This window comes from Lathamus discolor, chromosome 2 (assembly GCF_037157495.1).
Source record: "Lathamus discolor isolate bLatDis1 chromosome 2, bLatDis1.hap1, whole genome shotgun sequence".
NCBI lineage: Eukaryota > Metazoa > Chordata > Aves > Psittaciformes > Psittacidae > Lathamus > Lathamus discolor.
In genome coordinates, this window is record NC_088885.1 from 107,011,479 (window position 1) to 107,037,141 (window position 25,663).

Below are 25,663 nucleotides of genomic sequence, written 5' to 3' on the forward strand. Positions count from 1 at the left end.
CCGTTATTACACCTGCCCACAAGGGGCTTAATGCTTGTGTGGCCCACCTTCCGAGCAGTGCTGCATGCACTGCAGGGCTCCAGTCACACAATGCGCTCTCTCTGCTGCACTCCCACAGCAGTAGCCAAGATCAGGAAACACTGTCTGCATGCTGCTGGTTAGGTTGCTGAAAATGCTTATTCTGATTAGTGGCTTCATTTCTATGCCTCTTAATTCCACAAACGCAACTTCTACGTACCTACAGAAGCAGTCTTACAAAACCATAATTACCTGGTCTAAGAGAAGCTTTGAGCTCAGTAACAGCTACTCTGAACACTCCTCCCATTCATTTGCAATCATCATTAGTATTTTCTCCAGCCTGAGCAGAGCAGGTTGGAGAAGTGGCGATGTATATATGGAGGAGTACAGTTTCTTCCAACTCTTAGTGTTTCTCACTCTGTTATCTAGCAGCTTTCTTGCATCGCTTTCTTCCTGCTCCCAGGTAGATTAAGCTCCACTCCCACCTTAAACACCCTCCATGAGCTTATTGTGGTGACAGCTTGAGTTCTCCCCTGACATGCCTGCTAACCTGCTCCCTTGCAACAGGCCTATCTCCTGTCCACATAGCTACCACTGGCAGCTGCCAGGGTGCTTGATCCACGGCCATGCTGACAGCTTGCAAGCACATCAGCAATAACTGGACAAACCGCAGCAAGCAGAATGAGTACCATTCCAGCTCACTGTGCAGGCTTACCCTGGATGGAAGCACCCATCTACATGCCTCTCATCTCAGCTCCAATTTTCTGTAATTGGAAGTAGTTGGCATCTGTGAAACATCAACCTATCAAATGTGGCTTGAATTAACAGTTCAAATTCATACAGGGAGAAGCAGGATGAAGATGCTGCAATCACATAAACCTTGTCTCTTCCAGTTAAGTTTTTCCACAAATCCTGGAAGCAGGGTAAAGATACAATTCCACCTCATCAAGAAAATCAGAAGAGATGGCTTTCCTGAAGCTGGGAAATGAAATGAGAGGCCCAAGGGATGAAGTATCTCAAGGTATTAAGCAAGAAAATGAGGTCTGAAAGCAGTGCTGTGATGTTGAAGGCTACTGGAAATCCAAGGTTAGACAATCCTGAGCATGAATACAGTGGAAATCCTTCTCTTGGCATTCTCCTGTTTAGAAGGGGGGTCACCATGTTTGAGGCTTTACACCCTGAGGTTGGAGAGAAACTCCCATTCCTGGAGAAGGCCACAGCACTTTCCATCATTTATACAGGGATAAGACAGCAGCTTTCTAACAGCCCAGATGTCCTGAAAAGACAAAGCCATCAAGAAAGCCACTTCTGAAGCAGCCAGCATCACTCTTCTCATGGTCTCTTCCTACCATACTCCTTTTCAGTTCACTCGACACCAGCCACTCCTGACATGTGGGACAGGTGTCTCATTCGCCATTTCAAAATGTTAAACCTGAGGTGATTAAGGCGAACACAGAAATTAGCCACTGCCTGAGCTCCCATCTTCTATGAAGCACTCCATTCATGACAAAAGCTGCACATGTTAGTAACTCCTATTACAGCTCCAGAGTTCTGTCTCTATTTGACTCAGGGTTCAAGTTTTGTTTTCTGTAGTCTTTCCTCCCAAGTCCTTCTAAAACACAGTTCTATAGACTGTCCTACATAACAATTTAAAGCAATGCCTTTCAACCACTAAGAGAGCTACATCTTTATAATTTAGATTCTCATTAATATTCCTCATACAAGCGCAGAAGTATACTGCAGTCTGAAAAGCAGCAGTAACAGCAAAGCATTTATTCATTTTGACTGGAAACACGTAAGTGGTTTTAACCTCCAAGAGTCTACTATTGCTAGAGCACCTTCGCTTGCAGGAGTCAAACATGCTTAGGTTTTAAAGAAAGGTGCTTGGCTCTTCTGAAGAAATGCCTCTGAAAATCAGAGTGTAGCTGTCTGTATCATCTGTGTTTGGACTATCAAAGCAGCAATGGAAAAATATTTTGCCACTCCTATGGGTAAAGCTATTATGGTGGGTTAACCCTGGCTGGACACCAGGTGCCCATCAAAGCTGCTCTCCTCAACTGGACAAGGAAGAGAAAACACAACGAAAGACTCATGGGTCAAGATAAGGACAGGGAGAGATCACCCACCAATTACCATCACAGGCAAAACAGACTTGACTTGGGGAAATTGATTTATTACCATATCAGTGCAGGCTATTAATAAAAACCAACCTTATAATGCCTTCCTCCCACTATCCCCTTCTTCCTGAACCTAACTTCAGTCCCAAATTCTCCACCTCCTCTTCCCCAGCAGCACAGGGGAACAGGGAATAGGAATTGAGGTCAGTGCATCACACATTTCTTACGCTCCTTCCTCCCTAGAGGGAGAACTACTCACACCCTTCCTCTGCTTCAGTATGGGGTCCCTCATACAGCAGACAGTCCTCCACAAACTTCTCCAACGTGAATCATTCCCACTGGGAAGAGTTCTTCACGAACTGCTCCAGTGTGGGTCCCTTCCATGGGGTGCAGCCCTTCATCAGGAACAGACTGCTACAGAGTGGGTCCCCCATGGGGTCACAAGTCCTGCCAGCAAACCTGCTCCGTTCCAGGCTTCCCACAGCCCGGTCACAGCCTTCTTCAGCCATACCCCTGCTTTGGCTTGGGGTCCTCCACAGGCTGCAGGTGGGGATCTGCTCCCCCATGGACCATTATGGGCTGCAGGGGAATCTTTGCTCTGGTACCTGAAGCACCTCCTCCCCTCCTTCTGGACTGACCTGGGTATCTGCAGAGCTGTTCTCACATATCCTCACTCCTCTCTGCCTGCAGTTGTGCAGGCTTTTAATCCTCCTTAAATCTGTTATCCCAGACGTGCTACTATCATCAATGATGGGCTTGTCTTTGGCCAGTGATGGATCCATCTCGAAGCCAGCTGGCATTGACTCTATTGGACACAGGAGAAGCCTCTGGCACCTTCTCACAGAAGACACCCCTGCAGCCCTCCTGCTACCAAAACCCTGCCACACAAACCCAATACAGCAATATATACAGAGAACAGGGAAGCCAACAGCTAAATCTTTAGGAAAGTACCTTAAAAGCCTATGAAAGACTTCCAAGCAAGATGAAGCAGCATTTTGGAATCGAAAACAAAATAAAAAGCAAGCAAACAAATAAAAGACCTGGACAAGGCTCAAGGAAGGCTTGCTAAGAAACAGGATGGAACACGCACTAGAGAACAGGAGTTGCGCCTAACCCTCCCCACCCATTCATTTGTCCCAACAGTTACACCTCAGTTTCCCTATATCTAAAGCCAAGATAAACCCTCCTTACAAGGCAGACTGAGACTCTTAAAAGATTGCTATTTACTTACCACCCACTCCAAGAACAGCCTAGACACTGATCACCAGTGACGATCCGAATTCTCTTATGCATGTGAACCTACAATAGCATTAGTAAAAACTTCCAAGAACAGCCTGAAATAATTATGGCAAGTTTTGTTTTTAGAACTTGAATGACAGACTAACTTTCCAAAACAAATCAAAACAAACTCACACCACTTGTTTCTTATAGACAAGTTTAGAAGGTAACAATAACTACTTCAGTCATCTTTCAATTCATTTTTCATTTATTTCAAGTGTTAAGAGCTCAGACTGCTTATCTATAATAACAGCAGTCTGCCTCACACCTCTGTGCCTGGATACCGTAACACCCTTGCAATCTTTTCCAAAGAGCAGGGAGGGAAAGAGCAGCATTCCACCCTGCCAGCAACAGAAGTAGCTACTGTGTAAACAGGGATTCAATACCCTACTAGCAGTGTTATCAACATTACATAAACTGGTACCAAGCTGGCACTGTAATATGGTGGGAGATGCTTATTTCACAGTGTAGTTAAAGCATAATTTCTAGGGGATGAAACAATGGATTTCATCTAAAACAATTTTCAGATCCAGGTCACCTGCAAATACATAAACCCTTGTCCCAGTAAATGAGGAACAGGCACTGACCTTACCATCTAGCAGTAATGAGGAAGCCAGATAAAAGATAAGACTCAAGTATTTTGCTTTTGCACAAGACCTCATTTCTACATACCCATTTGTCACTTGAAGGGCAAACAAATAAAGACTGACACCACCATCACTACCTCTGCTTATGCAGCACTGTCAGACTGAGCAATTCTTAAAACACACAACCTGCACTGAAAAAACATATGACAGACCAACTTCGATCATATATTTGGTGTCGTGGTTTAAGCCCAGCTGATAACCCAGAACCACGCAGCTGCTCGCTCACTCCCACCCCCCCCCTTCCTCCCCTTGCTCCCAGAGGGATGGGGAGAAGAATTGAAAGAATGAAACTCCCACAGGTTGAGATAACAACAGCCCAGTAACTAAGGTATAACACAAATCACTAGGGCTACCACCAGTAATAATAAGGGAAATAACAAGGGAAGAGAATACAACCAGTCACCACCCACCGACCAATACCCAGCCTGACCAGAGCAGCGATCTAGCCCTTCCAGTTTACATACCAGGCATGACGTGCTGCGGTATGGAATACCTCTTCGGCTGTTTGGGTCAGGTGTCCTGGCTCTGCTTCCTCCCGGCTTCCCCTCCTCCCTGGCAGAGCGTGAGGCTCAGAAAGTCCTTGGTCAGAGTAAACATTACTGAGCAGCAACTAAAAGCACTGGTGTTAACAGCACTGTTCCCAGGCCAAAAGTCAAAACACAGCACTGCACTAGCTACTAAGAAGGAGAAAAATGATTGCTAGTGCTGAACCCAGGACCCTTGGTTAAAATATTTGAGTGCCCCTGTAAAAGAAATTTAGACAGGAAATAAAGAAACGGCTCTCATTCAACTGTCATTAGTTTCAGTCCTTCCTACAGAAGCTAACCCCTGTGAAAACCTACTCCTGCATTTAGCTCCTTTTGTCCAACATTTAACTGTGCCACCAGTCTAAAGCTGCCACACCAGCTCACTATCAGCAAAGATGAAGCCTCCCTGGCAGCAGTGGTTAGTGCTACACCTGGATGTGCCTTTCAGGACACATGGACAAACCCATTCCAACAAGAACCAGTGTAGAAAGCAAAGCAGCACACTGTTTTCACAGCCAAGTGGCTGAACAGACAAGCTACAAAATGTCAATCCCACACAGAGAGGGACATTTCAGTGTTACAGTAAATGTTTCTTGGGGTTGCTCTGTAACTGTGTACCTCTTGTTCCACCTCTTGGCACAGACTGAAGCAAGTGTTTGCCCTGGCAAGTCAGTTTAACTATAAATACCTAAGGACTCCAAACAGGAACAAGGAAATTCTTTGTCATGACAACTACTGTAAATCTGATAAACCATCAGTTTCCTTAGTGTTGCCTGGATTCGGGCATCTGCTCTTCACTCCAAATCTTCATCCAAAGCAGCTTCATGCTATTTACTGGCAGTACCTAGAAGCAGTTGCACCTAGGGCAGTTACACCACCAGCAAGGTGGACTAGAAACACCTATTCAGTATCAGCAGTCTACAGAACATACAGCCAGGGAGAAGTTCCAAAATAAAAAGGACACTTCCACATTTTTAATAGTTTATTAACACTTTAGCTTTTGATATCTTTGAAAAAGGCCTGAAAGATAAATTTCGCATGTTGACTTTGTGTTTTCCCCTTCAGGAAAATGTCACCTTCCACCTCCTCCCTTCACCTTCCCACCTCCCAAGAGGATAATGAAATTTCAGACTAGTGTTTGGTTATTTCTTATATGGAAATCAGCTTCAATCACAGCTGCAGCAGCATACAAGCCTGGGCAATAGTGCTTATCAACAGCTTTTAGAGAATGTATAGAAATGCGTAAGTTACTTATGACTTGTGCATTGACACAAATAACTTTTCCTTACATGAACTTCAAATATATATATATATATATATATAAAAGTGGGTAAAATTTGGTGTCTCAAACTATTACATAAACTGTATCTTCTATTTAACTACACTTCCCCCCCCAACCACCATACTACCTTTTGTTTGTAAAGCATTACATTCTAAAAGCTTTAAAACACTACCTTGATATCATGAACTTGTTCACGATACTTGTTCATGAACTTGCCGTTTTGAGAAATCAGAAGAGTGATCTACAATACATACTTAACCGAAGACACGCATTTATCCTCACACAACCTTATGAGCATCATCATTTGATCATACCAACAGAAGCAGTGGAGAAACTGTATTCCCCCCATGCTTACATATACAAGTAAGCAGGTAGACAAAGCAAGAAGTTCTAACCATTTCACAAACAAAGACAAACCATTTAATCCATATTACATAATTCACTGAATACAGTTGATCTCATCCAAAGTGACTCCTGAGAGCAAAATAGTTTCAACATTACATTTTATATACAGCTATGAAGGGATTACTGGAAACCAAGACAGTCTCCTTGTAACATTAGCAAGTACAATGTTTATGAGACCGCTGCACGCTTTTCACTTTGAAGAAATTACTTAAACCATGACAAAGTTTTACCACCATCTGTTATTTATGAAAAAAAAGTTATTTCAATCTGATTTTATCAATTTTACCTTATTTATGCTGCCAGATATAAAAATCTAAGACAGCTACACTGAGCAGTGATTCCTTTTTCTGCTCTCAAGTCCTGAAAGTGCTAGCTAGCCTTGAAAGCCTCCACACATCATGCAGTAAACATCTTAGTAAGCAACTTAAGATTTTCCAGAGAATTTTTTTTTCCCCCTCTCTTCCCTTGAAGGCAGGAATGACTGCTCTCTCTGAAGCAAACTACATCCTGCACACTATTGCTTTCATTATTTTCCATGTAATCAGCTTGGAACAGGCTATCAAAGTTTGATGTGGCAACATTCTGTTAGAAAAAAGATCAGGAGAATTACACCATTCTGAACCAGCGGAACCAAAATAAATCAAGACCTTAACATAAGTTTTTCCAGTCACTGGGATGGAAGAAGACTTGAATGCAGACACTGGAACAAGTAATTGGAAACATCTGTGCTTGCATGCGTAAGTGAAAAGATAAGCGGTATTTGCATTTTCTTCATCATCTTCCTTGCATATACGCAAGATTTCATAAAAAAAGTTTACCACAGACAGCAGTGACAGAACATGATGTAATTACAGTTTGGGGTTGTTTTTTGGTTTTGGGTTTTTTTTTTTTAAAAAAGCACTAGAAATCAAAGGCAGTCAAGATAATGTACATCTTCTCCAGAACATTTTTCTCAGCTGCTTAAGGTGTGCTTATATCAAGGTCTAACACACTTAGCTGCACCACATCAAGTCAAGCTGTCCAAGAGCTTTTTTTCTGTCTGTGTGGATCGGTTTAAACCATGACAAGAGCATACACAGTTTTGCTTACAGGAGTATATCTCTTCCACAATTTTTCAAGTTTATAAGTAATTCCCTGTATTGGATTATGCCAAGTCAAAAGTACAGGTAATATTTTGTTCCAATACTATTGTTTGGTTTTATGACATATTCAGAGATGAGACAAGACATAAGATTAAGTGCGGGGAAGCAATTCAGACACCTCCCCAAATGCATTCTTCAAAACTTAGCTGTACATTGTTAACACAGGCAGATCTGCCAAGAGTTGCATAAAATGGTTTTAGTTTTCTAAAGGTAAGCAACTGAGGCTCACTCAGCAAGTATCAACTATTCCACAACATGGAACTCACTACGAGTGTCTGAATGATTCAACTCTCACTTTTGAATACCAAGGTAAAACAGAACTACGAACTGAGCAAGTTAGTATAAGCGAATTGAGTACCCTTATGAAATCAAAGAATAACTGACTCCTGGAACACACCCAGAAAACCCAAAGATGGAACAGAAGGTTGATTATTACAGTCCCACACAGTCCAAGCAAATTGTTGCTATATTGAAAACATTCATGTCTGATATTTGTACCTGCTGGATATGCAAATTATTCTGTCCCAGAGCAAGTCTGATAACCATCCTCTCTGCAGCTGAAACCAGTCAGAAAAACAGTTTATTTTTTTTTTTAACAAATAGAATGGAAACGTTTTCCCCACCCCCCAAGCTTCAATTACAACAGTCTAAGCCAGAGACTTAAGCAAATAAACTCCAAAACAGCCATTTGTTACAAGCAGCGAATTACCATGAACAATGAATTGTTAGGAATCCCTTCTAAAAGTATGACACACACAAACAGGCTACCCAGAAGAAAAATCTGTTAACAATTTTATTTCTTTTGTAATGTTAAATATTATGGGACAAGATTGTAAGGGTGAAGAACTCTCAACAATGCCTCACAAGGAGTAAGAAAGAAATTCTGCCATGATATTAGCAAAGTAAGGTAAGGAGAAAATTTACACAGTAAGAGGCACCATTTTCCCCAGAATACCTCTTGTCATATTCCTGAATGAGTGGGATTAGCAATCTAATAAATCATTTTTCAAGAGGTAACAGCAACAGATAAAATTTTAAAGGATTATTAAAATAACATTTACAAGACTCTGAACAATTTTTGAATTCTTATTAAAACCACAGAAAGAAAGAACAATTCTTTATTTATGAATTTTCATAAAGGACTGACTGTGCAACTGACACCTGCTATTGATGACATAATGTACAATTTTGTCCAGTAGCCGAACAGTTTGTCTTTTCAAGATTGTGTTTTCTAACCGTGCAAGATCATTAAAGGCAAAGCCTGTTATGATGCTGTACACAAAAATGGCCACTTGGGCCATACTACCAATGAAGTGGTAGGTAAACAAATCTTTTTCTGGCAAGAAAAAAAAAAAAAGAGAAACAAAAAAAAAAAGGAAGCTGCATTTTGCATGCTTCTCACTCATTCTTTCTACAAGATGAACTTCCCTAGAAAGAATCCAATGAAAATGGCTGCAATTACGACAAGAAGTGAAGGAAGAGAATTAGAGCCATTATCTCTGAGGGCCAAAGCTGTGGGTGATCCAGACTTATCCGAGTGCGCTACCTTTCTGAGCCTCAAGCCTTCATCCTGGGGGGTGGGGGAACAACAAAGATGGAAAAAAGTTTATGAACACATCTTCTTAACAATAGTAAAAACTGAACTCAAAGGCCAAATTTACTGTTTAGTATTTAAATAAAGTCAAAACAAAACAACCACAGAAAAAAAAAACAAACAAAAAAACCCAAAATCAAATACAAACCTCTCTCCCTGTCCCCCCAACCTTAGGCCACATCAAAATCCAAAATATGAACACAGCAAACCATAATATTTCAAATAAGGAGAGGTAATCCACTAGTCTCCCTCCTTGCTCTTGTTAAGATAGATTCTAAAATTCTTGTTATGCACAATGAAGAATCCTGCTTTTACTCACTATGCATTAGAATTAAATAGCAGTAATTTCTTACTATGAATGAAAAACACCTGCTTTGTGTAGTGCGTCTCCAAATGTTCCAATGTCACCAGAATTAAAGATTTGGAGACATCAACATTTCATGGTTCTTTAAAAGTCTACTATGGCCAATGACATTGTTAGATACCCAAAAGCAAACATATAGAAAGTTACAAAGTCATGTACTGAGAAGTTACAGGCTACTGAACAGAACTTTTACATAAAAGTAGTGGAAAGTTGTTTTAGGTTACTTCCTCTGGCCAAACTATTGTTCTTGTTCACTAACAATTTATGATACGGAATGTTACCACTTTGTATCTCATTTACTCATTCTTAATGAATAATCATGCACTTTAATAAAAGCTACTAATTTCGTATCTCAGACTTCAAGTAACCAAACCCACCTTAAATAGAAGAAAATTATGCATCTCAGTATCTCATCCAGGACAACCACAAAGTGTCAACCACTTAGGAATTCAAAATACACAGTATATACAGGACAGGAAAACTGTATTACAAATCAGTGTTGATATTCTAACAGTTGCATCTGCTTTCTCAATACACATCTATTAGCCTAACTGAAAACTAGACCTTTCAATGAAGAGTGAAACTACTACAACAGAAACATGTGAGCAGAACTTACTCTCAGGTGCTGATTTTCATCCGTCAGCTTCATAACCTCTGCTTGAAGTCTTTTGCACTCCTCCACTAGCTTCCTTGTTTCAGTATCATTAAGTGAAACACTATGGGGTTTTGGCATCGGTCCATCCTGCTTAGATGTATTCAGTACTGGGGCAGGTTTGCTTGCATCTATATCATTCTACAAACATTAAGAATGACTTGAGAATTTTACTTACCTAGAAAAAGCACCCACATTTTAAAACTGAAACAATCCAGCTACTAATATAGTTCAAAGAAGTTTATATTTACAGTAATCTGAACAAAGACTTCTGTTGACAGTTCAATTCTGATTAGCTCTGCTATTAAAAAGCAGTATAAGATTGCAGTGTTAGTACTACATGCTACCGAGACAAAAAGTAACATTTTAGCTGCTTAAAACTGACCCAGCAGGCAACCAAAAGATGGCATAAAAAAAATGGAACAAACATGGGATTTAAGTTTCACAGCAGTTCTGAGATAACACACTACTAATTTTCAAGACAAGTGAAAAGTCACATAAAAAGCTGTGAAAAAGCCAAAAATAAAATGAAAAAACTGGTTACCACAGCTCTGATCAAAATCTACAATAATCTTCAGCAGACAGTAGTAATACAACAGATTCAACTGTATAGTGAAGTTACTCTTTGTAAAAACACAACATTCATACAGCAATACACTCAGAAACAGCTCGTATTCACATTCAGGCTTCTCTATTCCTAGTTGCTTGGCTACACAGCTATGTCATTTAGACCACTAATTGCATCTATCATAACGAAAGGAGTCCAAAGTAAGCACTAAGCGTAACAGAAAACCTCTTAGAAGGTCAACACATCTATGCAACAGTAAAACAACTGAAAAATAAAAGATGCAAGAATTTATTTAGTTCCTATGCAAGTAGAAGTCATTTGGTCTACAGCATCTACTTGCACTTCTTTTGCAATGCAGCCATACACAGCCTAATAGCCAGATCCTGCTACTGCACACAAGTACTCCAAACTGGATTTAAAAGGACCAATATATTTGTATCACGAGGAAGCAGATCAGGATCTGTTGCTTTTTTAATTGGTTTGCTACCTGACTGAATTCCTTTAGTAGTACTGAAACTTCACTACAGACCTAAGACTTATCTCCCTGGAACAAACCTCCCTCCTTCTGCTGTTTGACCTCACTGACTGGTTTCTTCATGACAATCTTCTGGCTATGACTGGTGGGCATCTGAAGAAAGTTATTGCTGACTGGAGTGAAATACTTGTCTCCTCATGTAGGTATATCCTGAGGTGACAGGTAAGGCTTACCCTGAGCACTTGACAGATTTCTCATTGCCAGATTTAAGCTACTAAATCAACTGCTGAAGCAGGATTTTGCAACCCTATGCTGCTACTCAGAAAAATACAAATACTCATACACTCAACACTGAAAATATAACATTAAAGGAAGTACAAAAGGAGTTTGTTCTGTATAATCCACTAAATTTCTCTTACATTACACATTTTATAAAATTAAAAACGTGTAATTTTTCTAATATCTAAATATAATTTACTAAGAAAATAAAAAAATGCAGAAAGTAGACAATTAAGTGCCTTGATAATAAATGCTTAACCTTCACAGTTTTAGCATTTAACACAGGCTTAGGCAGCTTACACCTAAATAAAAGGGTACATCTCATAAATTATCCTTCATCAATAAAGGGGGGAAAAAGTACACCAAAAACATTATGCTGACATTGCCTCTGAAAAACATCTTTACTTTACAGTCCAAAAACTGTATTAAAAGACATGTTGCAAACACAGCTACTAGTCAGCTAGCAGCCTTCACCAAGACGCTTTATGTATGTAAATAATGAGATGGTTTTTACATGTATGGATTCATACTACTTTCCCGCAACATGCCTTACAGACTACTGTAAAAGCTGGACAGCACTAAAAGTCAAGGTCATAAAATGAATAAGGCTGCTTACAGAAACAGCACTTTAGCACTCTCACTTACAATGTAATATTAAATTAATAATTCAATAATATCAAATTAATAAAATAATATTTATACTTATAATATAAAAATACATAAAAATTATATATTATTTATATAATATATACTATAAGCAATATGTAAATACATAAAATTTATTATTAAATTAATAAAATAATAACAAAACATTTTTAAAAAAGCCCACCACCCCAAACAACCCAGAATATACAGTATTAGATTACATAAATCAGAATTTCAAGTATGAGGGTAAATAAAAAGTTCATGCATAAGAATGCTGTCATATTCTATAATACTTGTAAGTAACTGACAGTTAACTATTATTCCAAATATCAGGCAATGCAGACATCTTCAGTCTGTATACAATGAAACTGTCCTCTCCTACACATTTGGAATAGATTTTGTCTGAAAGCAAGAGCATGAAAGAGGTAATGTGATGATTTTTTTTGTCTGATTATGTGTCTACCATTACCTTAAAAAATGCATTTAGGATTCCTAAAGCGATTTCTAATTAATAGTTCCTTTTCTGATTTAGCTGAACTAGAAACAGGATTTTTAAAACTGATAAGCATGCAATACTTTAAAATGAAATGATACAATTCACTTTCTCACTGTATGCAGTATTGTATATTCTTTTTTTTAATCTGACAGCAATAAAATCCTAATAGCATCTATAATAACAAAAAATATATATATATATAATTTTTGGCACTAGTCTCAACTGCTGGAGGCTTTTAAGATGCAGTTGGATAGGGTGCTCCCTTTCCAACAAAGGATGGTTGGACCAGATGGTGTTTCAAGGTCCCTTTCAAACTGGACTGTTTTAAGATCCTATGAATACCTGAAGTTATATACTGAATACCCTTACTGCCTCATTTAGTATAAATTCCTACAATCCATTTAATCAACAAATCAAATAGGTTTAAAAAATTTCAAAACAGATTTGCCCAAGTTCCTACCAGTCAGTGCATGACAGTCTTACTTACCAGTTTATCATTTTCACTGGGCATTTCAAACACACATCTCAATTTGGAGTCCATTAACTCATCAGGCTTTGCTTCTTTCCACTAAGATAATAATATAGATTGTTACTTAACATACTGCACTCACGCAAACACCTAAACAGTTCATAAGCTTGCTCTTAGTACAGGTGAACACTGTCCTTACCCTAGCTGCAATTTTCAGATTTGCTTCTGAACAATGTGGTTTTTTGTTCACTTTGACTACCGTGAAGTAATGAAACCTACAAATGGCTATTTAAGTCTGGAAATGGAAATAAGTAAACTGAATGCTAGGATGGATCCAGAGGTTTTCTGAGGTCAGGGAGGCAACCATGCAGCGTCTCCTTTAGCACACAATGAAGAACAAATACCACAAGTCAGTTTAAGAACAAAGTTACCATACCAAGGAGTGAACATACTCCTTATGTCCCATCTTGGAAGCACCAATTTTAAACAAAGGACTGAAAGATATCTTTTAGTGACTCTATATTTAGTTTCAGAGTAGATTTCTTTAGCTCTCCCTGTTTTAGATTTTTAACCACTCCCTCCTTTTACTGCATTACAACTTGGGCTGGGAGAATTTTTCAGAGCTGTTTATAAAAAACACTTTAAATTCTAATGATTATCAATATATTCAAATAATTGTGAAATATGCTGGAATTTCTCTAACTAACAGACAGCATTATAAGCATACACTTCACGTAGTTGCCTTAAATCTTTAGGCCCAGAGACTGATCAAGTTTGTGGCAATTTTTCCTACATTAGGTCCTATGAAGTTACCTTAGAATCTTACAGACTAGAATATCCAGGCTTTTCATAACATCCTTTCCCCACACAAACACTTTTTCTGTTGTTGTTGGGTTTTTTTCAGTGGCATTAGTTGTACAGTAACTTCTAACTACAATTACTGATTTTCCGCAAGATCTGTTTCTCAATATTCTATACTTGAACTCACTGTGCTACTTCAAAGGTATTTCTAAAGTGGATTTTATATCCTTACCGAATAGTTACGCTTCACTTACCACACATAACCAAGAGCTATCCAAGCATATTAATAAAAAGTAGACCAGCCCAACAGTGAAGAAAGATGTTAGCTCTCTGCTCTACATGTCTCAAAAGTTTAACAAAATCTAACAGGTTTTCCACTGTTTCCAGTGAAGATGCCACAGTAATCTTTGTCTTCAGTAAGGGGACAGAGACTAAACCTGAAGGTCTAGTGGATTGCAGTGACTTATAAAATATCATCTTTATCATTTATTTCCCCTCTCCTCCTCTGCCTTGAATGAACATTGAACATTTCTATGTAAATTCAGGCACCCCTTAAAATACCTCCAGGAGACAGATGCCTGTGCACCATTCCCTTCCACCTTAATATATGTGCTTATGAGAGTCCACATTCTCTCTACAGGGTATGCTTTGATACCTGAAGGCTTCTTTCCCATTACTGCCAGCTTGTAACATCAGAAACAGGTGTCCTTTCTTCTGAACTAAGAAGTACAAACCTAACTGGCTTCTTTCTGGATCTTTCGTCACACCAATCCTGCCTAAGAACTGAATCTACAACATATTCTATTAAAACATAAAATAAACATGTTGTTTGTGCTGTGTTCAGCCACTTGGTATCTTGCAGAGAGATTTATCTTAAGTCTTCCAAATGTTTTAATTCACCATAATCTCATTCAACACTTCTCCTAAACACTTTTCAGACCTAATGCACCCATTTCACACATCGTCAGGCTTAAATATACTCAATTCCTTCAAATACAACATTTATCCCTTCAGATTAGCTGCGCAGAAGGTACAACATGCCAAAATTTTACAACTGAACTGACCCTACCTTAGATGCACTACTATTTCCATTCAACCAGTTCACTAGGCAGTTCTATGAATCAAGCTTGTATTTAATACTAAAAAAACTGAATCACATATGGAAGTCACACTTGTTCAGAGAAAACCCAATTCTTCTCCAAAAGAAAACTGCAGAAAACACAATTCATTTACACTTAAGCCTGAATTTTTAAGGGGAATAAAAAAAAAAAATCATATACACAAGTCATTTTACTTTTACTTACCACTGCCTCCAAATCTGAAATATTTGGTGGTGCATAGGTTGTTTGTACCATAAACTTGTGTTTACTCTTCTCATTTGGGTCATAGTCAAAAGGCTGCAGCATTACTGTTCGAAAGAAAATACAAAGCATAAAACTGTGATTCTTCAGCTAATTGCTGTGACAGGTAATTCACCCTATTCACAGCATGCTGTCCACTGTAGAGTTGCTTTTCCCTGAGCAAATACTGAAAGTTAAAATGGAATACAGAGCAGATACACACTGTAGCAACAGGTACTAAAAGGAAAAATCTTGAAAGTTTTTCAGAGTCTGGTGCAGCTGATATCATTATTTCTGTAATTACTATTGCTAAACAACATTTCATATAGGAGTATGAATAAACCAATCCTCTAAGGCAGACCAGAAATAAACAAACAAACAAAACACAAGCCAAGCAAACACCACAGGACATTTCTTTGGAATAAACACATTTTATGATTAAGTGAATGCAAAGTTAAAGAACTGTAGAACACATTATGACAAGTACACATTATGAACCTACATTAGGTAGACCACCAAGCGGTGCAGCAAGTGCAACTGACTTCTAACTGTATATGAATCTAAACAGTGAGCAAAACCACTAAAATACTTCATTCAAACTACAGTTAGAGGAGGTAAAGCTACCTGGGGCTTTAATAATACATCTTTAAAACACTTTCAAATAGAGTTCTTTAAAAATATATATATATATATAACTACACAACACATTTTACTCAGGTCGTAACATTCTTAACTCTAAGTCCAGTCTAACAGCTAATATTTGTCCAAAAGCATACCAAAATTACGGTACATACTTCAATTCTATGAAAGGTTTTGAGCCTCCACCGCATTTTACCGGTGAAGAAAGAGGGATGGGATTCAAAAATCAAATTCCCTGTATGGCTTTAAGTGAAACATTAAAACACATAATACCTGCTACCTAATATTTTATCTTAGGTATTTTTCTCACTGCATTTTCAGCTTTCAACATATTATAATGCAGATATTAACAAAAAAAGTCTTTTGGATGAAACCAGACATTTTACACAGCACTGTTTGTGCTGTAAGTCCCAGAGGTAGAGTCTGCAAGCAGCGAAAACTTTCTGCATGACAGCCTTTTTACTGTACTTTCAGCTTTCCAAAGCTGAAAACTCTCATTGGTCAAAACCAGAAACTTAAGTTTCTAAAGATATTATTGTGAAGTGTGCGCAAGCTCCGTGAAAAAAAGCTACATTGCTGACACTATTTATAGACTCCCTCATATCAACAGCATCACAATACTTTTAAATGGAAACTTTTATTACAGAAGCACAGTAATTTCATCTAAGTTATAAAAACATATATTCTGCTGGACTGATACATCATAAGGGTTGTCCAGGTCACCCTGGCATCACCATTTTGTGCATCATTTCTTCAGTTCAAATGACCAAAATAACATGATGTCTATACACAGACCAGGAGTTTAGAGTTTTTATAGGATACAGTTGTATATCCTGGTGCATAATGTAAGGGCTTGCAGAAACACCTGAATACACAAGGTCTGTTATGGTAGTGTTGGGGGACTACTGAAGCAGAGGGATGGATACATAACCAGCAGTTCACTGCCAACCATACTGTTTGTCTGGAACAGGCCCTGTCTGAAACAAACTACCATATTAGCCTCCTTGTCTCCTTTCAGACACAGCAAGTTGCCTTACTCCTGATGGAAGCACAGGACCACACAAATTTTATTTACAGCTATGAAAATGCTCTAGCAGAAATACTGATTTAGCTAGAAAACACACAGTATGCTCTGAACAACATTACCATATATTCTAAGCCAATTCAGTCTGCAGACTTCGATACTGCTACAGTTTTCACCAATTCAGTAATACTCTGCACAATTCTGAATCTTCATTTGATGTACGGTTCAAGATGCTTCCCTTCACATAGAGTAAATCCTTCATGGCAGGACTGAACTACATTAGTTTATAAATTATTAAGTACAGTATCAAAATTACTAGGCCTTTCCAAATTCACTAGTACCTACAAGAAAAAGGTACTTCTAAATTTAATTATACTGCCACCTAACTTTAGGAATTAAATAGTATTTACAAGTTAGTAGTGTTTACTACAGAGTGGATATTTTTTTCGCCCTTAAACATTACATATAGCATTATCAAAGGATAAGTAACTAATATGAAACAGATATATTTCACAAATAAACACAAAATAGTTGCAGGATTTTAAATACTTTCAAATAAACCTATTTGGAAAGGTTTGAAGTCAGGTTTCCTTAATCACTGGTCTCACTGCAGTCCAAAACATAACTGACCAAACTAAATTCTTCTTCCAGGTATGGATGCTATAGCCATTTATCTCTAAGAATTGTTCCATCAACAGACTAATCAGTAGCTTGTAATACTTCAGTTTCAAAAGACAAGTAACCTAAAAGATTGCTTTCCATCACCACAGAACTTCTTCACATGCTGGCAGAATCCTTGGATAACTAGTTAAATAACTTTATGCTCCTTGACCACCTGGTAACAGCTGAAAATCTGATTGAACTAGAAAGAAGCAGAGACAGCCCACAAGTTCAAAAAGCTCTTCGAGCTCTTCACAGTTTTAAGTAATCACGGAAAATCTTATGAATATACAAATCCAGTTTTCAACATCTTCTTAGAATCCCCAAGTAATCCAGAGATCACTTCAAGGGGAACTGCAATAAACAGCAAGCCTCTTGTTAATAGGCCTAGGTTTTCTATGCAGGAGGGCTTTATCTCCACAAAAAAATGCCAATGATGTCTGAAACCAGAAGTAACAATAACAAGTTAACAACAAGCAGTACATACGATAATAGTTAATCTAGGGCACCAAAACAAACAGGTCTTATAAAATTAGTATTTTTGGAAAAACATTTATAAACGTGATTCACAACTGAACAATAAACAAAGTACCCATGCACTTCCCTAAAATGGCTATTAAATCACATCTCCAACAACTGATTTAAAAACTGGCTTGAATCCACATCAGCACGACGTATTATGCAGGCTGAAGACAGCTAACACTACCTCAACATTTACTTTTGAACGCAGAGCTTCAGTCTATGGTATCCTACAGTGATTTCTGTCTGCACAACAGTGTGAGAGAAATCTAATTATATGAAAGATGAGTCGGCACTGAAAACATTCAGCTGAGATTGATAAGATAGCAAAGTGGGTCAGAAGAAAAATGATGTGCACACTTAGCTTACCAAGTGATCCAGAAGAAACTGTATGCCTAAAAACTGGAAAGATGCAGCTGATACTTTGGGGAAGAGAATTTTGAAAAGCACTGTGGAGTCACTATGACTAAACAACTGCACATGAAATTCGTATCTTGGGTTCACTGTAGCTGAAGAAATGCTTGAGAATTCAGTAATTAAAAAAAAAAAAAGACATCAAAGATTCCCTGCTATGCAAACTGAGGAGTCAAGCAGTGTAATACTGTTTCCCTTTATTGGGGAACCTGAAGCTGAAATCTTGCTTACAGCTCCCACACTGTCTCATTTGAAAAACTGAAATATTCAAAGCACTAAAAGGATTTGTAACTGTAAAAACACTCTTTGCAACAGGCAAATGGAATTCTTCAATCTATTCAACTCCCTGAAGAAACTGAATATAGAAAAGATCCCCAATACCAGATCAAATGCACAGTTAAGACAAAATGGCTCTAAGCTGAAGACAGAAATAAAGAAGGCTTTTGACTACTTGAATCTTCAACCAATTCTCAGCAAAATGCTCTTTCATACACAAGATGCTGGACTGTCCACAGTAAGCAATACTGAAATTTTAAAGGGTGACATTCTAACGATTATATAAGATTAGAAAATCAGTGTCTCTCCTACAAGGAAAGTTACTCTAAGGTTTTAATCAATCCCCAAGTTTTCCCAAGTTATTCCTTGCAACTTCTGAAAACATCACCTGAAGCTAGTTCTCCAGCTTCTTTCAAACTTGCCAAAGGGTATAACGATATGAATCTAAAAAGCTCTGAGAATTGTTCCATGTTTCCCTTTCACTTGGCTACTTCTCTCCAAGGGTTCTATAAAAACCATCTTGCTTGACTTAGGAGATCTAGGAGCTCACACCAGAACTGCTTGTGATCTCTACAGCCTATAAGGCCACAGCCTATAAAAAGGCTCTCCAAGTTGGGAGAAATAAAAGAGGTTCTTTATTTTTAATCCCCTTACCCAAAAACAAAATAAGAAGAATGTCTCTGTAGTGAAACATAATATATTTTTCAAATTTAAGGGCTACAAGCTGCTTCAGCTACCTAATATAACAGCAAATAAATGTTTTTTAGAAGCTAGTTAATGATTATCAGTTAACATATACTATTGTAAATACTACAAATAATAAGAGCTCAGGGACCAATACTATGGTCAAAATAACTCGTCTGCAGTTATGAATTTTTTTTTTTTAATATGATGAGCTGTCCAATGCTAAACTTTAAACACATCAGAGCAGCCAAGCAATGTGTCCTACTTTAAGATACAAGCACAAATGTAGCAGTCTGAAGCAAAGGTACTGTTAATGTCATTGCCCGTTCCAGAGAGCTGCAGATAAATGTGACAAATGGAAGTATTTCTGTATGGAGGATTTTTCATGTATTATTGCAGCTCTACATCAAGTTGACATTGCACTAATGAAATGGAACAGTTATATTAAAAAAAACCCAAAAACTTAAAAAGCTCTCATATTTCAAACAGTCCCAAAGATCAAGCTTTAGAAAATCTCATGAAAGGCCTGTACCCACCTAGCCTATAACTGCATGTATTTGTTTTTACCTGAAACAATTACAGATGATCCAGGGTCAATAATTCCACTGTTCGGCCTCACACAGTATCGACGAGGTGCTGTGGTCTTCACTTTGAAGCATACTTTTCTCTCTGACGGATTTCGTAGTTTAAGATTTGTAGTTACTACATCTGTAAAGGGACCTGAAAAAAGGGATTTTTTTTTTCTTTTAAATACGAACATATATCTGGAAAACAAATCTGTTTGTACAGTATAAATTACTCTCAAAATATAACTTCCTGTCAATAAACTTTGAAAAGCAGACTAAATCATACATGTTGAGTACATATACTGTTACATGCAAAGGACATTATCACCTTAGTTATAATAATATACATTACAGCAATGAACAAGTAACTCTTTAATAGTACGAAAGACTCACACTGGTGCAAAAATTCATATATACGCATCTTAATTTTACCAAATTATTCTTAATATTTTGAATACCTAAGAAGGTAATGGTCACACAGAAAAGCAAATTTTGCTGGATTTTTTTTCTTAGGAATAGAAGCAATATTCTATTGGAATTCTTTCAAATGCTTAAAGAAAGAAAATGCTGTGATACTGAAATATACTGCTTTCTGTCCTGCTTCTGAGCTCCTGCAGACTTACAGAAACAGACATCAACCTCATCTTTTAAATTCAAAGTAGGCAAGAGAGATGATACTCTGTTTATGCATATACTCTGACCCACAGAAAAAAAGCTGCAGTTGCCATACTTATGTATGCAATGCAGTGTGTTCTCTGAACTGTGTTTATGTTAAATCACCAAATAGGAATTGCTTTTAAGACTGGATCAGACAAGAGGCATAAATTTCACTGTAACATCTTCCAACAGAGATAAACTTCCGTGTAATGCCATACAATAACAGCACAAAAAGCAAGTAAAGTTCAGTGTTCTGAGCTGTGTTAATCTCTCTTACGCTATTTCATCTGAAAGCAAGACTGCACAGGCACTAAAAGACTGTAACTCAGAAACTGGAATTTCATATGAACATGAGATTTATGCAATAATATTTCACATGTACATTAACTTCTAAGAATCTTCTTTATTGTTCTTTGAAAATTACACATTAAATTACTACAAAATTTTCATTGGTACTGAAAACATGACAATTATTTTTTGATTATAAAAAAAGCACAAAGAAAGCAAGCTTTAGGTCAAACTGGATTAAAATTATATGTGATATGAATAAGTGGCAAGGTACAACAAAACCACTAATTGCATGAGACAAAGGAATTCAACTCTTTTCTGAACACCTTATTCCACAGTAATGTCTGGACTGCGCTGAGGGAAAAGGTACTGGCCACTATCAAACACAATACTGCGCTAGAGGGCTCACTATCTGACCCATGTCATTGTTTCTATAACTCACTCTCACTCTGAATCCTTGATTTTGAGAGTAGGTTAAAGAGTCTTGACACAAAACACCAAGATACAAACTAACACAGGGCCAAAAGGGGAATTACTGAGAATACCAAGATGAAGATACATGTGAGATAGTTTCACATTCAGTGAGGCTCTTTTGAGAAAAGAGGGCCTGGTATTACTTGTCTGAAGCTTCATGTCTAATCTGGCTTTATACAGTGGATGAAATAGTCACCTTCTCAATCCAAGCAAATTTGACACAGCCTCAAAGAGGAATATTTACAAAACTACTTCAAAAGTTTCCTCCCACTTGCGTCTGGATGGCTCTTGCAGGATCCAGTTGCATTTACTTATAGAGTGTGATCCAAAAATAACTCACATCACCCATACCACAAGCTGTACTAAAATGAGGCAGCTGAACGCTGTTAAATCTTAGACTGGTGATACACTCAGAAGAGACCAAACATTAATTTTTTTTGAACTACACAAACATTTTTGAGGAAGCTACTCTGGGAGTTCTACTAACAGTACCTAGGCATTGCCTCTGCAGCGCTCATTGGCATCTACCTTGAATCTGGCTTTCAAAGGTGTGGATTGCTTTATTTTTAATTTCAGCCCTAAACAACTTAAGGAGCTCTGCTTCTCAATCTTCTCAACTATTTTTACTAAGGGAATTATGTTCAAAGGGAAAAAAAAGGCAAAGTTCAGAGGCTCACTTTGAAAGGCAGTCATCTAGAAAAGGAGCTGTACTATTCAAAACCAGCTTCTTTCAAGACAAAGTAGCAGTGACTTTATAAACTGATGATAAACTGGGTTTTAAACTCAGAAAAGAAAAAAAAAAATGTTCTGTTTCTTTTGAGACATGAAAGGTCCCTTCATGCCTGCCTTCCCAAAGTGCATAATAATGAGAGAGGAATCAAAATACTCTTCCAATTATTCTCATATTTACAGTCAGTTCTAACACCACAGATAATTAATTAAAAAAATAATAATCTGCTTTTGTTCCCCACTCCTTTGTATTTCCTGGATACTTACTAAAAAAGTGCCCTTAGCTCAGGGACAGTTTTTAGTATCAGACATTTCTTTCAGAGTAGACTGAAATATTTTCCAAGGTCTAGAGTACCCTTTCTGTACACTTTACCTTTCACCTTCTAAAAGCTTTAAAGATAAAAAAGCTGCATAAAGCCTCTCATGACTCGCAACTATCAGACTTAAGTAGCTGGTAACAAACCGGTACTCAAAAGGATAAGGTGACCGAATTTCAGTGTTCCTGCAGAACCCAGCTTTTTTGGTAGTTTAGTGACATCCTGACAGACATGGACAGGCACGAACACACTCAAGGATAGCAAACCTGGAAAACAAATATCTATTACCATTCAGAGGAGTCTCATAATCTAAATTAGCATGTCATATCCTTCAAAAAAAGAAATCACGCAACAGCAGAAAAGGATTCTGGAGTTCACATTCACACAAACATAAATACCCCTACCCTTGAGGGAATGGGGAAATAAAATGCAAGCTGGCACTAAGAGCCTGAGTGCAAAAGCCTAAATCACAATGGTTCCTTGAGAAAACAAGATGGGGGAGAGAAAGAACCAGGAAAGAAGAGACATTTTAAGCCATACCACACAGACCACATCTAAACAAGAACAGGCAAAGATGGATACAGGCATTCCGCACACACAAAGATAGAAAGATACATGTCAACTTCATCTCAGAAGACATACAGCTACACTAGCACAATATTTATTCTCGAAAAGAGCACCTTACTCCCTGCTTACATGACACCCAGGCCAAAACTGCTTATTTTAGCACTTAAATCTTAAGACAGGCTCAGGTCTAACTATACTGACAATACAAAATATCTCATGAGTACTCATCTACTGTTGTTTGCCCAATACTTCCATTGTAAACTGCTTAAGACTACCTTTTTTTCTTGCATTTGTACAGCTTAAGACAATGGACTTCTGGATCTGCAACTAGGGTTCTGCAACTAGGGTTTTTAGAAGTACAGTAATTTAACTAATAAAGTCCTCAAACTATACTGATGTAACTATGTCTAAAGACAAGAGATCATTACTATATAAACCTGTAATTTCAATTCAACAACCTCTGGGAGTCAGAGCTACTTCAAAGGGGACAGGGAGCGCAGCAACACCCTTAGCAGTGTAAATTCAAGGCACTAATTACCACATCTTCCTAGAATAAAAGTTATGAGAGTGCCAGGCTATTCCAACTGTTTTGGACAGAGCAGTAACAACCCATGCAGAGATCTTTTTTCCCTTCGACTTAAGAAGGCCTTACAAAGAAATGACAGACACCTGCCTAATCACACTCGAGTACTAGAGATCTCCAAAAACACTGCGTCCTGGATTTCTATTCCACAATCTTACGGTGCAGCCACCGCAACATTAATGCCGGGGTTGCCTCTGGCAACTACACATCTCAGACTACAGCAACTAGTGGGCAGGAAGAATGACACTGATTCTGTAAAGCCAGTTTCCACGGTTGAAACACAGTGCCAAGTTTCTCAGCTTGCCACAAGTTTGCAATTACAGTGCAGTAAAACCAAAAGACTATTTATTACTGGACACGTAGGACCTGCATAGACATCTTTTTGATCAGCAGTGTCATTTTCGTTTCAAAATCAGGTCTCCTTCAGTTCCTCAGCCTTCTACTGCCTGGGACGGTCAAACATAAGGGAAAAAATGATTACATGGATATGCCTTTCTGAAAGGGTTAGACAAAACTGCACAGTCTGCGGTACCCCTTGGAAAGGTGAGATCAGCACAAAGCAAATATAAAAAGCTACTGAGAAGCAGACAGGTTTGGTTATCAAGAAGCTCCATTCAAAACCAGTAAGGCTGTCATAATGTACACACAGAGCTTGTCATAGAATATTGCCTCCACATAAAATTGGTAAGAAATTATAATTTTATTAAATTACATAAAATCTTTGATAATTAGAAGCAGATAACTGGCAGAGCTGTAAAAAATATGAGCATGCATTATGAAACAAGTTCAACAGCATTTTATATGGAACAGCTTAAGTGTTAAGTATATTGTCCTCTTTGAACTGTAGCTGTTGTAAAAGCTAATACCTAGGCTGACTCTGCCAGAAAGCACTCTATTCCATAAACAGAACTAAAGTTTATCTAAGCTGTAAATTGGCCCAGTAAAGTGATACATTCAGTCACATGTAAAGTAAGTACACATTAAAAAGTACACAGACTGGCAAAAGGAACCCCAATGCCTTAAAATGTGTAAATTAACACTAACTTCAAAAACTATTGGAATTATACGCTTTTAGTGGGATCCTGGTTTTTCACAACTGCTTCATCACATTTGAAATTCCAAGAGCACTTTAACATACACAAAACAAACATACAGAACACTTCAAGGCATCTTTACCAAAGCAAACTTAGCCAGAGCATTTTTCTTTCAGTGCAAAATAAAGTCAGGTTGGGCTGTCAGAGAAAAATAATCTACTGCATTTGACAATGTGAGCACTACTGAATAAAAACAAAGTTAAAATCAGCAGGAGGATAGAAACTAATAGTAATATTAAAAGCCAGCAAGACAAATTTTGAGAGCAAGTTAAATGACTTTTACAATAGACCTCACAGGAACAGAAGAAAATCTCCATCAACGCATTGTGCCAGAATTGGAAGCAACTACAGAATAAAGAAATTAAATTTACATAGTCCCATGTAACCTACATTCGCATGATGGAAAAGATTTTTTTTTTTTTTTAATTAGGCCCAAATTAAACTGTTTTTCTTTCTCATCATTTGTCATAGGAATTGTGGAATGGGACCCCTGGAGGTCCCCTCCCTTTGGAAGTCGTCTGGGGCCAAACCTCTGCTCAAGCAGGGACCCCCAGAGCCAGTCACACAGGACTGTGCCCAGACAGCATCTGAGTTATCTCCAAGGACAGAGACTCTACAGCTTCCCCGGCCAACCTGTGCCCATGCTTGGTCACTCCCACAGGAAAAATAAGAATAAAAACTACAAATTGTTTCCTGATATTCAGAGGGAACCTCCTGCGTTTCAGGTTGTGATCACTGCACACTGTCCTTGCACCACTGAAAAGAGCCTAGCTTCGTCCTCTTTGCAGCCCCCCTTCAGGTATTTCTTGACATTGATAAGATTATCACCCTGAAACTTCTTCAGGCTCAACAGTCCCAGCTCACTCAGCCTTTCTTCACAGGAGAGATACTACAGTCCCTTCATAATCTTCCTGGGTCTTCAGGAAGAAGGTTCTTCAGGACTCTCTCCAGTATGTCCATGTGCCTCTTACAATGAGCTCAGAACTAGACCCAGCATTCCAACCGTGGTTCCACCAGTGCTAAGCAGAGAAGAAAGATCTCCCCCCTCGACCTGCTGGCACCACTCCTCATGC

The 25,663-nt window shown here is 38.2% G+C and overlaps 1 protein-coding gene across 1 annotated transcript in view; it reads right to left on the reverse strand.

The window, feature by feature from the left end:
• Window positions 1-8,195: 8,195 nt before the first annotated feature.
• Window positions 8,196-25,663, reverse strand: part of VAPA (VAMP associated protein A) — a 29,344-nt gene continuing 11,876 nt past the window's right edge. Inside the window, exons 2-6 of the mRNA XM_065667984.1 lie at window positions 19,883-20,035; window positions 15,064-15,167; window positions 12,977-13,057; window positions 9,991-10,167; window positions 8,196-8,986 (exon numbers count right to left, since the gene is read on the reverse strand). Coding sequence (XP_065524056.1) covers window positions 8,828-8,986; window positions 9,991-10,167; window positions 12,977-13,057; window positions 15,064-15,167; window positions 19,883-20,035 — 674 coding nt within the window. The 3' untranslated portion in view covers window positions 8,196-8,827. The remainder of the gene's footprint in view (window positions 8,987-9,990; window positions 10,168-12,976; window positions 13,058-15,063; window positions 15,168-19,882; window positions 20,036-25,663) is intronic.